The sequence below is a fragment of the Bubalus bubalis genome, chromosome 15, assembly GCF_019923935.1.
Source record: "Bubalus bubalis isolate 160015118507 breed Murrah chromosome 15, NDDB_SH_1, whole genome shotgun sequence".
In the NCBI taxonomy this organism is placed as follows: domain Eukaryota; kingdom Metazoa; phylum Chordata; class Mammalia; order Artiodactyla; family Bovidae; genus Bubalus; species Bubalus bubalis.
Window position 1 is genome coordinate 66,286,990 of NC_059171.1, and position 16,806 is coordinate 66,303,795.

The 16,806-nt window shown below is 44.7% G+C and overlaps 1 protein-coding gene across 2 annotated transcripts in view; it reads left to right on the forward strand.

Moving 5' to 3' along the window:
* The window catches only part of FER1L6 (fer-1 like family member 6), a 175,548-nt gene that overhangs the window by 80,911 nt on the left and 77,831 nt on the right, over window positions 1–16,806 (forward strand). For both annotated transcript variants that reach the window (XM_044928802.2, XM_025265468.3), the window contains 4 exons: window positions 1,801–1,891; window positions 4,986–5,105; window positions 6,688–6,840; window positions 14,061–14,238. In XM_044928802.2, the coding sequence (XP_044784737.2) occupies window positions 1,801–1,891; window positions 4,986–5,105; window positions 6,688–6,840; window positions 14,061–14,238 (542 nt within the window). The remainder of the gene's footprint in view (window positions 1–1,800; window positions 1,892–4,985; window positions 5,106–6,687; window positions 6,841–14,060; window positions 14,239–16,806) is intronic.

Genomic DNA, 16,806 nt, shown 5'->3' on the forward strand with positions numbered 1-16,806 from the left:
AGTTCAGTTCAGTTCAGTTCAGTCATTCAGTCATGTCCGACTCTTTGCGATCCCATGAACCGCAGCACAGCAGGCCTCCCTGTCCATCACCAACTCCCGGAGTCCACCCAAACCCATGTCCATTGAGTCGGTGATGAAATCCAACCATCTCATCCTCTGTCATCCCCTTCTCCTCCTGCCTTCAATCCCTTCCAGCATCAGGGTCTTTTCAAATGAGTCAGCTCTTCTCCTCAGATGGCCAAAATATTGGAGTTTCAGCTTCAACATCAGTCCCTCCAATGAACACCCAGGACCGATCTCCTTTATGATGGACTGGTTGGATCTTCTTGCAGTCCAAGGGACTCTCAAGAGTCTTCTCCAACACCACAGTTCAAAAGCATCAATTCTTCAACGCTCAGCCTTCTTTATAGTCCAACTCTCACATCCATACATGACCACTGGAAAAACCATAGCCTTGACTAGACAGACCTTTGTTGGCAAAGTAATGTCTCTGCTTTTGAATATGCTGTCTAGGTTGGTCATAACTTTTCTTCCAAGGAGTAAGCGTCTTTTAATTTCATGGCTGCAGTCACCATCTGCAGTGATTTTGGAGCCCCAGAAAAATAAAGTCTGACACTGTTTCCACTGTTTCCCCATCTATTTGTCATGAAGTGATGGGACCAGATGCCATGATCTTCGTTTTCCTAATGTTGAGCTTTAAGCCAACTTTTTCACTCTCCTCTTTCACTTTCATCAAGAGGCTTTTTAGTTCCTCTTCACTTTCTGCCATAAGGGTGGTGTCATCTGCGTATCTGAGGGTATTGATATTTCTCCCGGCAATCTTGATTCCAGCTTGTGTTTCTTCCAGTCCAGTGTTTCTCATGATGTACTCTGCATATAAGTTAAATAAGCAGGGTGACAATATACAGCTTTGCCGTATTCCTTTTCCTATTTGGAACCAGTCTGTTGTTGCATGTCTAGTTCTAACTGTTGCTTCCTGACCTGCATACAAATTGCTCAAGAGGCAGGTCAGGTGGTCTGGTATTCCCATCTCTTTCAGAATTTTCCACAGTTTATTGTGATCCACACAGTCAAAGGCTTTGGCATAGTCAATAAAGCAGAAAGAGATGTTTTTCTGGAACTCTCTTGCTTTTTCCATGGTCCAGCGGATGTTGGCAATTTGATCTCTGGTTCCTCTGCCTTTTCTAAAACCAGCTTGAACATCTGGAAGTTCACGGTTCATGTATTGCTGAAGCCTGGCTTAGAGAATTTTAAGCATTACTTTATTAGCCTGTGAGATGAGTGCAATTGTGCGGTAGTTTGAGCATTCTTTGGCATTGCCTTTGGGATTGGAATGAAAACTGACCTTTTCCAGTCCTGTGGCCACTGCTGAGTTTTAGCCATCACATTAGGCATATACCAAAAGAAAGTGGAAAAACAAGCATTCCCCAAATCATTATGGGACCTGGACATCAATTCCCATTCTCATTTGTCTCTCAGAAACAGTACAGGGACTTCCCTGGTGGTCCAGTGGTTAAGACTCCAAACTCCCAATGTAGGGCACCCAGGTTTGATCCCTGGTCAGGGAACTAGATCCCATATGCCACAACTAAGACCCAACACAGCCAAATAAAGAACTAACTCTTTTAAATAAAGAAAAGAAACGTTAATGCATCATTGCTTAATCCTAGTAAAAAAAAAACCTTGGCTCCGTGGCTTCATCAACTTTCCCATTGCATTGTAGAAAGTATACTTGCAAATCTCTGGAATTTTAGAAATGAATTTTCACTAGGTTTGAAAATTGTTTTTCTTCTCTTCTAGCGCCTTTATCTCTGAAGCAGAAAAGAAGCCTAAGATGTTGAACCAAACCAATTTAGATAAGAAACGACTTACGCTCTGTTGGCAGGAGCTGGTATGTGAAAATCTACTTATACTTGGGAAGCACTAAAACATGTGCTTTAAAAATAAGCCTCATAGATGAAGCATAGGTCATAGACCACATGAGGATAAGGTTCTAAGGGTTATATGTTTGTGTGATATAGAGGAATGAGTGGAAAGGGAATAAGCAGATGAATGCGCTGGAGAAGAGCTAGCATGTATTGAATGTTTGTAAGATTGAGCTAGAAGCCCACCAGCGCTACATTCTATTCTGATGTAGGGCTTGTTCATTTTTTGGCATTTGTATCTTGTCAGAGGCTGTGGACTCTTGCACCTAACCTTCTGCCTCCTGGGCTGAGAGACAAAAAGAAATAACTAGGCTTCCTCCCCTCGATGTCCTCCCTTTACCATGTATGAAAAGCTGTGAGCCCTGCCTGAGGGCAGGGTCGGGTGGTGGCTGGTCCCTCTCTGCGTCCTGTGAACCCTGCACAGTGCTGGGTGCCTGGGAGTCACTCGGTCCCTGTTGAATGAGTGACAACTGGGAACTGCCAGGCCAAGTCAGACCCTGATTATTTCTCCTTGAAACTTCAGCTCCAGCTGTGGCAGCAAGGAGTGTCTTGTATGAAGTCATGATAATTCTGCAAAATGAAATTCCTCAGTGTCAGGGAGCTCAGTTTGGTGCTTTATGATGACCTAGAGGGGTGGGATGGGGTGGGAGGGAGGTTCAAGAGGGAAGAGATACATGTATACATACAGATGATTCACACTGTTGTATAGCAGAAACTAATACAACATTGCAAAGCAGTTATCCTCCAGTTTACAAAAAAACCCGACTCTGTTTGGCCAGGGACATTTTAAAGATGTGAATGGGGCCTGGAGAGATGAACCACTTTTTTTTTAAGGTCGTAGCTAATTAAGTATACTCCAGAGACTAAAGCTTGAGTCTCTGAACACTTGAATCATCCATCTTTCCAGAATAATAAATGGTTTGTGTTCTCCCCTACTCCTGGGGAGACCAGACTCCCACCATATATAAAATCTTCTTCCTACCCATTTCTTCCTCAGCACCTGTGACTGCCCCTCCCTGCCTCTGGAATAGCCATCCCCTATGTATCACCCGCCGAGCTCTCTTGTTTTCTGTGTCCAGCAGTCCTTGTCCTGAACAAGCCCACCATGTCAGTACCTTTTGGTGGCTTGGCTCTTTCCCCACCTCCAGCCCTGTGTTTCCAGCCTCTGAGTGGACACGTCAACTGCTGCCTCATTGCCCCTCTGACCCAACATACCCAACTCAGCCCATTATCTTCCCACCTAAGCTTATTCCCCGTCCTGTATTGGCATCACCAGCCTCCCCTGTTGCTCTAGTCAGAAGCCTAAGAATCAACTTTGAACCCTATGCTGCTGCTGCTGCTGCTAAGTCGCTTCAGTTGTGTCCGACTCTGCGACCCCATGGACTGCAGCCTACCAGGCTTCTCCATCCATGGGATTCTCCAGGCAAGAACACTGGAGTGGGTTGCCATTTCCTTCTCCAATGCATGAAAGTGGAAAGTGAAAGTGAAGTCACTCAGTCGTGTCCGACTCTTAGCGACCCCATGGACTGCAGCCCACCAGGCTCCTCCATCCGTGGGATTTTCCAGGCAACAGTAGTTGAATCCTATACCTCACCCTAAATGGTCAGTTTGACCCCAGGCAGGCACACGACCTGGCCTTTAAAGACTCTGGCCCTTACTCTATTCTTTATCCCCTGAACCACTGCCTAACCTGAGTGCCTTAGCATCTCTGGCCTGGACTATTGCAGTCATCTTCCTCCAGTCCACCTTCCAGAATGGTCTCCAAAACACTAACCTGCTTAGATCGCTCTTCATGAAAATATCACTGGGGTCTCTCAATTGCTCCAATACTTTGGCCACCTGATGTGAAGAGCTGACTCACTGGAAAAGACCCTGATGCTGGGAAAGACTGAGGGCAAAAGGAGAAGGGGGCAGCAAAGGAGGAGATGGTTAGATAGCACCACCATGTTGATGAATATGAATTTGAGCGAACTCTGGGAGATAGTGGAGGACAGAGGAGCCTGGGGTGGGTTACGGTCCATGGGGTCACAAAGAGTCAGACATGACTCAGGGACTGAACAACAAAAACAGTGCAATTGTTCAAAAGATAAAGGCCAAACTCCTTTGTGCATGACATACAGAGCTGCTCAGCATCTGGGCCCAGCCTAGTCTCCCAATCTTAGCTCCCATTTCTCCCTTCCTAGATATCTAAGCAGCAATGATTTTGAACCCCTATTATGTATCTTCATATGTAGTTGTTCCTTCCATCTGGACTGTCCTTTTTCTTATCATCTGATGAACTGAATGTATTTTTAAAGATTCAGCTAAAATATCATATTTAGCATTAGTCATAAAACCTGGCTTTGGCCCCTCTAGTCTCTTGGTGTTTTACACGGTTTAGTTATTTGCATGTACTGCTTTCACCTTACCAACTGTCAAAGTCTCAGGGAAGGGAAACCTGTGTCCTTCCCCTGCCTGAGGCCTTGGCTCCTGGGAGCGCCTGGTCCACAGCAGGCATTCAGGTCCCTCTAATCAGTGGCTTCCCAGGCGCCAGGCCCTGGGTGCAGGGAACACGAGGCTGTAGGTACTTGGTGCTTGTCCCCAGTATATTGACTCATCTGTTCACTCCACAAACATTTATTTAACACCTGCCACGTGCCAGGAACCCCATCAGACACTGACTTCTCTTGGCCTCAGCTTCTCAACTGTCAAATGAAGGTGAAATAATATTCACTCTTTCCATATTCCTGAAGTGAAAGTGAAAGTGCTCAGTCAGGTCTGACTCTGCAACCCCATGGACTGTAGCCCACCAGACTCTGTCCATGGGTTCTCCAGGCAAGAATACTGGAGTGGGTTGCCATGCCCTCCTCCAGGGGGTCTTCCCAACCCAGGGATCAAAACCAGGTCTCTTGCATTGTAGGCGGATTCTTTACCGTCTGAGCCACCTTCTTCTTTTAATGGGCAGCATGCAGACCCTGAAACTGCCCTCATGATGGCTCAGTGTAGAGCTTACAAGCACTTTGACTGTGCTTCTTAACCAGATTTCTAGAAAGATGTACACTGACTCTTGTTTTGTTTTAGGACGCGATAGCCAAAGAAGCCAAGGGGCTCACTCAGCAGCAGCAGAAAAAGTTATCTCTTGAAGAAATGATCCAGACAGCCCAAAACTTTGTGGAAAAAATCCGCTTTCTTGTGGATGAGGTAATCAACTCTATGGGTAAAGCTCATTTGAAAGATTAACCTGAATATGTCTTCCTGGGGGGTTTGAATGTTTGCTAAGGATGAAAGATGGAGCTGTGTTTTTTCTCAAGTTCTGCTGAGCTGAGGAGGCAGTATTCATTTGAAGGGTGAGAAGGGACGTTTTTAAATTAAGTCAAACATGTATGACTTTATGGATTTTTTTTTTTAACGAAGCCTGAGTAGTCAGCAGAAATAAAAAGCACATTCCTAAAACAAAAACAAACAGAAAAAAAAACACATTTCTTAGTAGGCTCAAGAAAAGTCAAAATAAGCACAAGAACTTTGATAGATTTTTAACTAAGAAAACTGAAATTGAAGCTCATGTTCAGTAAAAGTTAAAACAAATCTTCTCATTTTAAAGTTAGTTGTAAGCCATTGTTAATCGTCTATACCCCAATACCAAAAAAAGTTTAAGCTTAAAAAAAGAAAAAAATAAGAAGAGCAGGAAAAGGGGAAAAAAAAATTATTTGTAAGTAATATCTTCTGGTGACAACCAGAATGAGCTTTATAAAGTCCTCATATTTGCTTCTGTTATAGAAACCAGGTTTCCTGTGGGAAGGTTTCGGGGAGAGGTATAGGTCTACGGCTTCTGTTGTTCTTGAAAATTGTTTTTCTTGTTGCAAATCAGTCATTCCCTGGAAGCATAAAAAACCCTGAGACAGTCATTTTGGAATGCAGGAATTTTAATAAGCACCCAGAACGTTTGAAACAGGGCTGTGACTAACCAACCCTGTGGCTGGAAACCCTTCCCATGAGTGTCCCTGTTTCCATATCAAGAGAGGAAGGGTACTAGTTACACTTGAGGGTTATGGAGTTAGAAAGAGCATCTGCTTACAGTCCAAGGACGTCAAAAGCTAGTTTATGACAATACACCTCCCTTTAGTTTTGGAAGCTATGTTGGCTCAGAAATGTGCATTTCAAATACTCACTGTGTAATGGGTCTCTTGGCAGGGAATTCTGCAATTCTTATCTTGATTAGCTCAATTTTAAAGTCTAATTTTCCACGCAATTTAATGCAGTTTCTCCTGAACCTAAAATGGAGTGAAAATACTTAACAATCATATTTTAGGTATAAAGTCCCTTGTAAAATTGTTTTTCCTTTCTGAAGATGGAAAGACATCCAAGGACATTAATGGATTTTTGTTTTTTCATCTAAATGTTCTGGAAATGTTACCAGGCTCCTAGGAGGTCTACTGCGTGAAACTAAATTGTGCTTACAAGAGTGCAAAGAAAAAAATTCCATTGGAAAGTGTAGAAAATGTTTGTTCTGCAGATGGAGAAAAGTAGGCGAGCAAAGATGCCAAGTTATGGGTCTGACTTGTGTATTGTCATAGTGTGTTGAGAGTTTGGTGTATGGGGTTTCCATGACCTAAGACTTTCTTAAAGAAGCCGTACTTAACTTGCTTGGTTGCCCAGCTGTCTCAGTACCCAGACGGTTTAAGTTACAGAACTTTTGCAGAAGGGGGTTGTTTCGGGATAGGAGAACCCTGGAAATGCCTGTGTAAATGCCCACCTATCACATCCACCCGTTCTGCCCTGACAGCCACAGCACACCATCCCTGACGTCTTCATCTGGATGCTGAGCAACAACAAGAGGGTGGCCTATGCCCGCATCGCCGCCAAGGACCTGCTGTACTCCCCCATCAGGGACCAGATGGGTCAACACTGCGGGAAGATCAAAACTCATTTCCTCAAAGTAAGTCTGTGCTATTTTTGACTCAAAGACAGGAAATCTCTGTTTTTCCTGGGTTACACAGAATTCCTAGTATGTGTCCAGATTTTTGACTCAACCCTAAGACGTTCAAAAATCCGAGGATAACTAGAACATCTTGCCCCCTCTTGATTCAAGTTATGTTTAAGTAGACCATCCTAATATTTTCCATTTTTCCTTTTTTTTTTTAAATCTAGTGGATGTACCCTAAGGTTATTTTAAATTTTACTTCTTTGATTACTGGGAAGGATGAACATTTTTCTGTTAGTTTCCTCTCTACCTTTTCTCTTGGGTAATTTATCCATAGCATCATCTCACAAGTTCATCTATATCTTTAAACTAGATTGCAAAGAAAATTACAAGAGGAGAGGCTGATATTCCACAGAACTAGTTCAGGATTCCTGATGACTTTACATTGTAGATATATGATAGTCTTTTCATCTTGGCTCCCTGCACCCTTTGTGGGTTATAGGCACAATCTCTGGATAGAATCTACTGTCTTTAAATCAAGATTTAAGCCTTTCCAGGAGACCTTGGGTATTTCAGTTCTACTACAATGAAATTTCTATCCCAGAAGTGGCCTTGAGCAAACATAGAGAAGGAGTGGTCTCAAAGGCTTGTGTGCATGCATGCCGAGTCACTTTAGTTGTGTTCAACTCTTTGCATCCCCATGGACGTAGCCCTCCAGGCTCTTCTGTCCATGGGCTTTTCCAGGCAAGAATACCAGAGTGGGTTGTCACCTGCTTCTCCAGGGGATCTTCCCGACCCAGGGATCAAACCCACATTTCTTGCATCTATTGCTTTGGCAAGCAGGTTCTTTACCACTGAGCTACCTGGGAAGCCCTGATCCCAGATTAGGGGAATATTAATCTAGAGGAAACAAAACTACATCATCTGAAGACATGGCTAGGGAATAGTAAATCTGGAAAGGCAGTCAGGGTTCCGTGGTTCCTGTTCCAAGATTTTTCTTTCTACCTAATTTAATATTCACAATGCTATTAAAAATGCTGGAACAGAATTTGCAGAGCTCAGCCCAATCCACCACCCAGAGTTGTGTTCTGAAGCAGAGTTCTCCAGCTTCAGTCTCAGAAAAGGACACTCATTACCCAAAGCAAGCTCTTTCTGAGAGGAGCTGGATGCACTTGCCAGAGGGGGGCGCCCAATCTTCTTTTTCTTTTCTCCCTGGGACACCTGTCAATGCTGAGTCCGCCCCTTCTCAGTCTCATTTCCACCTCTATCCTGGTTTCTGCTCCACAGCCCTGAGTCTCATCTCTTCTTTTCAGGCCTCTAGCTTTCCATTTAGCTTTCCTTTATTGTTGTTCAGCCTCTCAGTTGTGTTGGACTCTTTGTGACCCCACGGACTGCAGCATGCCAGGATTCCCTGTCCTTCATCATCTCCTGGAGTTTGCTCAAATTCATGTCCATTGAGCTGGTGATGCTTTTCCCAGGATGCAGCAGAAAGTGGTAGCTGCAGACACCCTTCTGGATCCTGCCACAGAGTGAAGTCTCTACAAAGCAAACACTTCTTTCTCTTACTAACTGATGAGCTAACTTCAACACAGTTTGTGTGAATGACCATCTTTCTTCCCTTTTTCTGACTGGCCATGATTACCCTTCTTTGTAAGCCAGTTGGCATTTCACCAGGACCGTGGAGGGAGGTGGGTGGGTTATGGGTAAAGCTCAGACTTTAGCATTCTGTCTTGCAAAACTTGTACACATTGGTGATCATAGTTTTTTGATACAGATTTGCATTCTTTAATATTTTTCTGTTTTTTTTTTTTTTCTTTCCCTCCCTGCCTTGCCATGCTATTCATAAACGGAAAGAAGTTGCTCTGGTTGGTCAGGCTTCGGGAGCACATGAGAGAAAAGAGATTGGGGAAGGGGGAGCAGGGAAGACACAGCCCAGGCTGGAAATACACATGAAATTACACGTGGGGTGTTGCTTCTATGAGTACCTCAGAAGGCGCTCAATAATGTTGCCTGAGTTACAGCTTGGATTCCTAAGTGAGAGACTACACTGTCTTGCAGGCAAGTTCAATGTGTGTATTTTTTTTAAATTTATTTAGTTAGTTTTTGGCTTCGCAGGGTCATTTTGTGCTAAGTTGTGTCTGACTCTTTGCGACTTCATGGACTGTAGCCTGCCAGGCTCCTTTGTCCTTGGGGTTATACAAGCAAGCATACTGGAGTGGGTTGCCATTTCTTTCTCCAGGGGATCTTCCCAACCCAGGAATTGGACTTAGGTCTCCTGCACTGCAGGTGAATTCTTGACCATCTGAGCCACCAGAGAAGTCTTTGTTGCTGCATGAGCTTTTCTCTAGTTGCAGAGAATGGGGCTTCTCTCTAGTTATGGGGTGCCGCCTTCTCATCATGGTGGCTTCTCTTGGTGCAGGGCACAGGCTCTAGGGCACTACCACCGGCCTTCTGTAGTTCTGGTAGTTGTGGCTCTTGGGCTCCAGAGCACTGGCTCGGTAGTTGTGGAGCGCAGGCACAGTTGCTCTGTGACATGTGGGATCTTCCCAGACCAGGGACTAAACCCGTGTCTCCTGGATTGGCAGGTGGATTCTTTACCACTGAGCCACCAGGGAGTTTTTAAAAAGATGTGTAACCTACAAAGTTTAGGTACGCGGCCATGGTCCTTGTATAACAGCACAAGATATTAGCTGAGTGTTAGGTTCTAACCATGATTCACACATACAGGTTGTTTTCAGAGCAGCAGAGATGTAGGATGTTTTGTGGTTTTGTTTTAAGCAAGGGATATCAGTCTGGCTTGAGGCAATGCAATATAGTAAATGAAGAGTCTTGCTACTCATTGAAATAGTGCTCCATAGGTCAGCAGGATCAGCACTAATAGGGAGAATGCAGAATCTCAAATCCTACCCCACACCTTCGGAGTCAGAATTTGCATTCTACCAGATCTCCAGGCAACTTACATGCATGGATACACATATCAGTATGTGAGGAGGCCTAAGAGGATGGGCTCTGGAGCCAGGTGGAGCACGGTTAAGTCTTGGCTCTATTCCTGCCTTGCTCTGTGATGTTGGACAATTGTCTTAACCTCTTTGAACCTCCACTTCGTCATCTTTAAAATAAACAGCATGAAAGAATTTGTTTTATAGTCATCATGAAGATGAATGATAGCCTATGGCTTGTTAATAGTATGCAAGTGATAGGACTTTCTGGACTGCAAGGAGATCCAACCAGTCCATTCTGAAGGAGATCAGTCCTGGGTGTTCATTGGAAGGACTGATGCTGAAGCTGAAACTCCAGTACTCTGGCCACCTCATGCAAAGAGTTAACTCATTGGAAAAGACCCTGATGCTGGGAGGGATCAGGGGCAGGAGGAGAAGGGGACGACAGAGGATGACATGGCTGGATGGCATCACTGACTCGATGGACGTGAGTCTGAGTGAACTCCGGGACTTGGTGATGGACAGGGAGGCCTGGCGTGCTGCGATTCATGGGGTCGCAAGGAGTCGGACACGACTGAGCAACTGAACTGAACTGAATAGGACCTTCTGTGTGTAGGAACATTCGACCAGGGCCTGGGACAATGTAAGTGCTCAGCACATGTAAAATATTATCATTAGACCAAGAAACAGAAAATTCAACAAGTATTTACGGAGTGCTTCCTGGGTACAAAGTACTCTTTTAGGCATTGAGGACATCACTGTGATATGACAAAAATCCTACTGTTGTGAATTGAAGGCCAGTGATGGATCGAAATGGCAGATTTTTTTGTTGCTTTTATGACAACAAAATAACCATAGGCTCTCAATAGCTATTTGTTGAATTGAACAAGTGCTTAGCACATTTTAACTATTACCATTATTACCGTGGGCTTCCCTGGTGGCTCAGTGGTAAAGAATCCGCCTGCTCTGTAAGAGATGCAGGTTTGATCCCTGGGTCAGGAAGATCCCCTGGAGAAGGACATGACAGCCCACTCCAGTATTCTTGCCTGGGAAATCCCACGGATAGAGGAGCCTGGCAGGCTGCAGACCGTGGGGTCGCAAAGAGTCAAACAACAATAACAATTATTATTGTAGAAGTGATGAATGGAGAGTTATTTATCTTATAATTTTAAAAATTTTGAGTTGCAATTATGGTTCTCTTACTAACAGCAAAATGACCTTATTTGTCTTTTTAAAGCTGAATAAACAATGACGTCCTACTCCCTAAAGAATAAAATCTAAACTCCTCCATATACTCAGCATGATTCTAAGCCTCGTCTGTGTCATTCTCTGTTTCAGCTCTTTCTTTGCTGAAAGCTTTCAGCAGATCCATCCCTGGCATAGAGTAAGCATTCAGTAAACGTCAGCCCTTAGCACCACTCTTAGATCCTGCTCTTGTAGCTTTGTTCAGGCACTTTCCTCTTCCTGGGACGCCTTCTCTATTATCCAACCCCAAAGTACTTATTAAAACCCACTGGAATATGTGAGTCTTTTTTTTTCCTTCCGGTTTTATTGAGCTATAATTGACATAGAGCACTGTACAAGTTTAAGGCATACAGCATAATGATTTGACTTACATATATCTTGAAGTGACTATCATAATAAATTTAGTGAACATGCATCACCTCATATAGATACAGAATTAAAGAAATAAAAAAATTTATTTCTGTGATGAGAATTCTTATGATTTATTCTAACTTTTTCATATGTAACATCAGTGTTCATTGTATTTATCATGTTGTACATTACATCCCTAGTATTTATTTATCTTTAACTGGAAGTTTGTACCCTTTCACCTTCATCCAATCCCCCTTGCATACCCCCTGCCTCTGGTAACCATAAATCTGGTCTCTCTTTTCTTTTTTATTATGTACATATGTATTTATTTGACTGTGCAGGGTCTTCGTTGCTTTGCACAGGCTTCTCAATGAAGTGGTTTCTCGTGTTGTGGAGCACAGGCTCTAGGCACGTGGGCTTCAGGAGTTACAGCACGTGGGCTCAGTAGTTGTGGCTCATGCACTCAGTTGCTCTGAGGCATGTGGAATCCTCCCAGACCAGGGATTGAACCTGTGTCCCCTGCATTGGCAGGCAGATTCTTATCCACTGCTCCACCAGGGAAGTCCTAATCTCTTTTTCTCTGTTTGTTTTTGAAGTATAATTGACCTACTATACTATGTTCGCCTCTGTTATACAATGTGATGATTTGATATTTCTGTACATTTCAAAATGGTCACTATGCTAAGTCTAGTCACCGTACAAAGATATGGAATATGAGAGTCTTAAAGAAAGGGTGGAAATGCCTGCTGCTTCTTCTCTGGTCCAATGGCATCTTCTCTCTTACACTTGACTTTGAATAAGTGAATGCAGGTCAGCCTCCTTGTCTAGATGTGAGCTCTTGGAAGAGAGACCCAGGACTGTCTCTCAGTCCTTGAGACGCCCTTCTGGCCCTGTTCCCTCTGCAAGGTCTGGTGACACCTGGTGGCAGTTGCTGAGTTGGGTTGCTTAGAATCTTTCTGGGGAACTCACAGAGAAAGATAGGAAGGCAGGCGAACAACCAGGTGCAATTTGGATTCTGGGGCTTTCCACAAGTGCCTGCGAAATTGTCAGAGCAAGTGGTAGCCTCTCCTAGTGGGATTTTGTGACTCTCGAGGGGAAAGAAGTGGTGCAGAAGAAAGGGGAATTGTGTATTGATGGGAACGCCTGAGAAACAGAAGAGGCACTTTAGAAGAGTCAACAGTCTGGAGAGGTGGCCACTTTCAGAATGCAAGCATGGCCGGAAGTACTGAAGATGGCTGAGTCTGGGGCCTGGGACTCCCTAGATGGGATGTTGGTGATGGTTTAGTCACTCAGTCTTGGCTGACTCTTTGCCGCCTCATGGACTGTAGCCCACCAGGCTCCTCTGTCCGTGGGATTCTACAGGCAGGAATGCTAGAGGGGGGTTGCCATTTCTTTCTCCAGGGGGTCCCCGACCAAAGGAATCCCCCAATCCCGGTGGAAATAAAGGTGCCACTCTACATTGAGCTGTGTCCTTCACATGTTGAGCACGCATGCACCCATGCACAACATGTATGTTGTGTATACACAGCACTCAAACTGGCACACACATAAACATACAAATTCAAATCTGAGTGCATTCAAAGAGGGAAAACAGGGCAGTAAGGGAATTTGAAATCACACTGTGTGAAGAAAGGATGAAGGAAGGAGAGGTGTCCAGCCAGGTAGAAAGGATGTGATAAGGCAGGTAGGTTCCTACAAGCCCACAGGGGCCTGACCTATGGGAGGAGCGTCTGAGTTTTTCTGAATGAAGCAAAGAGGCAGAGGCTATGGCTGAAACTCTAGGCTATTGGAAGCTCTGGGAAGGGAGATTTCAGCTCAGTGTGGGGAGAGGCAGGCTGTGTGGGTTCACGGTCCAGAGCCCAGATCTGATTTCATCTCCCCCTAATTCGAGTCCTGGCTCTGTCCCTGAAAAGCTGAGTGATCTCAGGCACTAGAAATGGCTTCCCTGAGTAACCCAAAAGATTCGGATCAGCTAGTCAGTTAATTGGATCCGGGACACTTTCTTCATGAATGATGCATAAGCCAATGATGGATACAAAAAGCTTTGCTAAGCCTGTTGATGTTTGGTGTATAAGACATTGAAGATTTTCAGTAAAATGAACACTTTCAGTTAAAAAAAAAAGAGCTGTATTATCTTAGGAACTTATTATAGTTAGCCTTTCTGAGCCCGAGTTTTCTTCTCTCTAAAATAGAGGCAATAACCACACCTATCTGTTGCTGCTGCTGCTGCTAAGTCGCTTCAGTCGTGTCCGACTCGGTGCGACGCCATAGACGGCATCTCACCAGGCTCCCCCGTCCCTGGGATTCTCCAGGCAAGAACACTGGAGTGGGTTGCCATTTCCTTCTCCAATGCATGAAAGTGAAAAGTCAAAGTGAAGTCGCTCAGTCGTGTCTGACTCTTAGCGACCCCATGGACTGCAGCCTACCAGGCTCTTCCATCCATGGGATTTTCCAGGCAAGAGTACTGGAGTGGGGTGCCATTGCCTGTTAGGTTTAAATGATCCAGGGCTTGTAAGTGCTTCATGCAAGGCCTGTTTAAACTTCAGGGCCCATTAAACCTGGGTCCTTCTCTAAAATCATGTGTTGTGCCAACTAGGGTCATTGGTCTCATTTTTATACAAGCCCCAGGGAAGGAGCTCAAAGAGTGAGGCCCATTTGGTTCCTACTAATGAGACAATCTTCCTTGTAACCTTTCCCCAGCTTCCTGGAAAACGGCCGGCTGGTTGGTCAGTACAAGCAAAAATCGACGTGTACCTGTGGCTGGGCTCCACCAAACACTCTAATGCCATTTTGAGCAACTTGCCAGCAGGCTATGAAGCAGAAATGTCCTCCAAAGTGGCTGGCACCCATCACCCACCAGCCAACCTGCTCTACCAAGGTATGATGCCCACTGGGCCAAGAGGGTCATGAGCTGTCTCTGGTGGGCTTCTGAGAAGACAGTAAGGAGAGGTGAAATGCGTGAGTTACTTGCACAGAATCAACTTATTTGCCTCTCTTAATACAATATCTAAATTTTCCTTCTGACCTTCCGATGTCCGTTTAAAAAGAATGAAGTCATTAAGCATATCTAGAGTACACACTTTTCTGTTAATAGAGTGTAATGAGTTTCTTTGTAGGTGGACAATACAGATTGAGTTTGTATTTTAAGCACAGATGTCTTTTAAAGAAACATCAGTAAATTCTTGTGCTAATAGGATCTGTGGAATTGAAGCAGATTTTCTTTTACATGGCATTGGGGTTTTGACCCAAAAAGAGCAGGCGTTTATGTTTTCCAGTAATGACCCAATAGGAACTGATATCACTGGGGTCACTCGTGTTTCTTTGGTTCTTTACTTGGCTACTTTTAGAAATTCAGCATGGTCTATGTAATCCCTTTTTCTGTACAGATATTTTCAATGAGTGCCATCATGTTTACATTTTCACATAATTCTTCTATTTTTTTATTGTGGTGAAAGTCACATAATATAAAACACACTCTTTTTATCATATTTAATTGTACAGTTCAGTGGCAAGGGCTTCCCAGGTGGCTCAGAAGTAAGGAATCTGCCACCAGCGTAGGAGACACAGGAGACAGGGGTTCAACCCGTGCGTTGGTAAGATCCCCTGGAGGAGGAAATAGCAACCCACTCCAGTATTCTTGCCTGGAAAATCCCATGGACAGAGGAGCATGGCGGGCTGTAGTTCATGGGGTTGCAAAGAGTTGGACATGACTGAGTGAGTAACATTTTCACTTTACCCAGCTAGTAAACTATCTCCAAACTCTTCTTTCTTTCCATTGCTTCCCATCTTGTCTTTAGAGAGTTTTCATCTTTGGGTGAAAACATCCACATCAAGTTATCTTTTTATTTTTATAGACACTATCTCTAGAGACCCAAAGTACCTGGACATATTTGCTGTCCCAGCTATTCAAAATTCAGAGGAGAGGAGAGATTTTTCCCAAAGCTTTCTGATCCTCGGAAGCATGTTCTTTTCACAGGGTGCCCTAATAAACTCTTTCTGCTGTGCCTTGACATTGATGGCTTTGGCCGCTTTCCACACCTCCTGGAGAATTTGGTCTCTTCATTCATTTAATGCTTCAGAACATATCCATTCAACCAATAACACCAATAATTAGTTTGCCCCTGCATATGGAAGGCACAGCGGGAAAACTAGTGAGGGCTTGTAGAGCCGAGTGAGAGCTGATCCTGGCCCTCTGAGGGGGCCATCAGACGTGCCTTTAATAAGCACACGTGGAAAATGAGCCGTAGCCCAGAGGTGGACTAAGCATGAAAGCAAAGAGGAAGCCACTTTACTAGTCTAAGGAACAGAGCTGGTAAGACTCAAGGTTTCAGGAAAACAAAAACCTAGCCTAAGTCCATGTCGCCTCCTGAAGTTGTGCAGGGTCCTGTCTATGTGGCTGCACTGGGGGCTCTGCTAACATTCTGGGGTTTAGGCACTTTGGGGGGAGCTGGTGGGCGTTCTCGGGGGATGAGCCATTCTCAAGTTCCCCCCAGCTGAGAGATGCGCCACTGATGTAGCCTATTAAGGAACACGTGGGCCCTCTCTTGACATACCCCAATCAGGAAATTCCTAAACCATCCACTGCACATTTCTTTGTTTACCGTCCCTTTTAAGGAGTTCTGTTGTGTAAGAGAGTTAAAGGCAACAAATGAATATAAAAAACAAGAGAGGCCATGCGTCAAGGATCACTAAGTCCATGGACCAAGGAATATGATTAAGTCACCCCCTCCTTGGGGTCCCCACCATCCCCTGGTCTGCCCGCCGTTGCCCGCAGCCCTCTCTCTGCTGCCCAGCCCATCGAGCAGCTGTGCTCACTCCTGCCTTTCACCTCCCATGTCCTCTGCCTATATCTCCTGCAGGACACTCAGCCCCAGCTCCTGTCATGAATTGATGTACTTGGCTTATCATCTGTCTCCTCCCTGGAGCTCCTTAAGGGTGGGGGCCCTTTTAGCTGCTTCAGAAGCCTCAGAGGCCAGAACTGCACCTGGTACACTATAGGCACTCACAATGCTTTTGGCTGGCTGAATGGGTGGATGGATGGCTCAAGACTTTATTGAGTTTATTTTTTAACAGCTTTTTATTTTATATTGGACTATTGGGCTTCCCAGGTGGCACTAGTGGTAAAGAACTTGCCTGCCAGTGGCGGGAGACATAAGAGACACAGGTTCGGTGCTTGGGTCAGGAAGATCCCCTGGAAGAGGGCATGACAACCCACTCCAGTATTCTTACCTGGAGAATCCCATGGACAGAGGAGCCTGGTGAGCTGCAGTCTATAGGTTCACAAGGAGTCGGACACAACTAAGGCAACTTAGCAGCCATTCACACATAGCCAATTAACAATGCTGTGATAGTTTCAGGTGGACAGCAAAGGGATTCAGCCACACATATGTATCCATTCTCCCCCAAATTCCCCTCCCTTATTGAGTTTATGGAAGCAAAGACAATT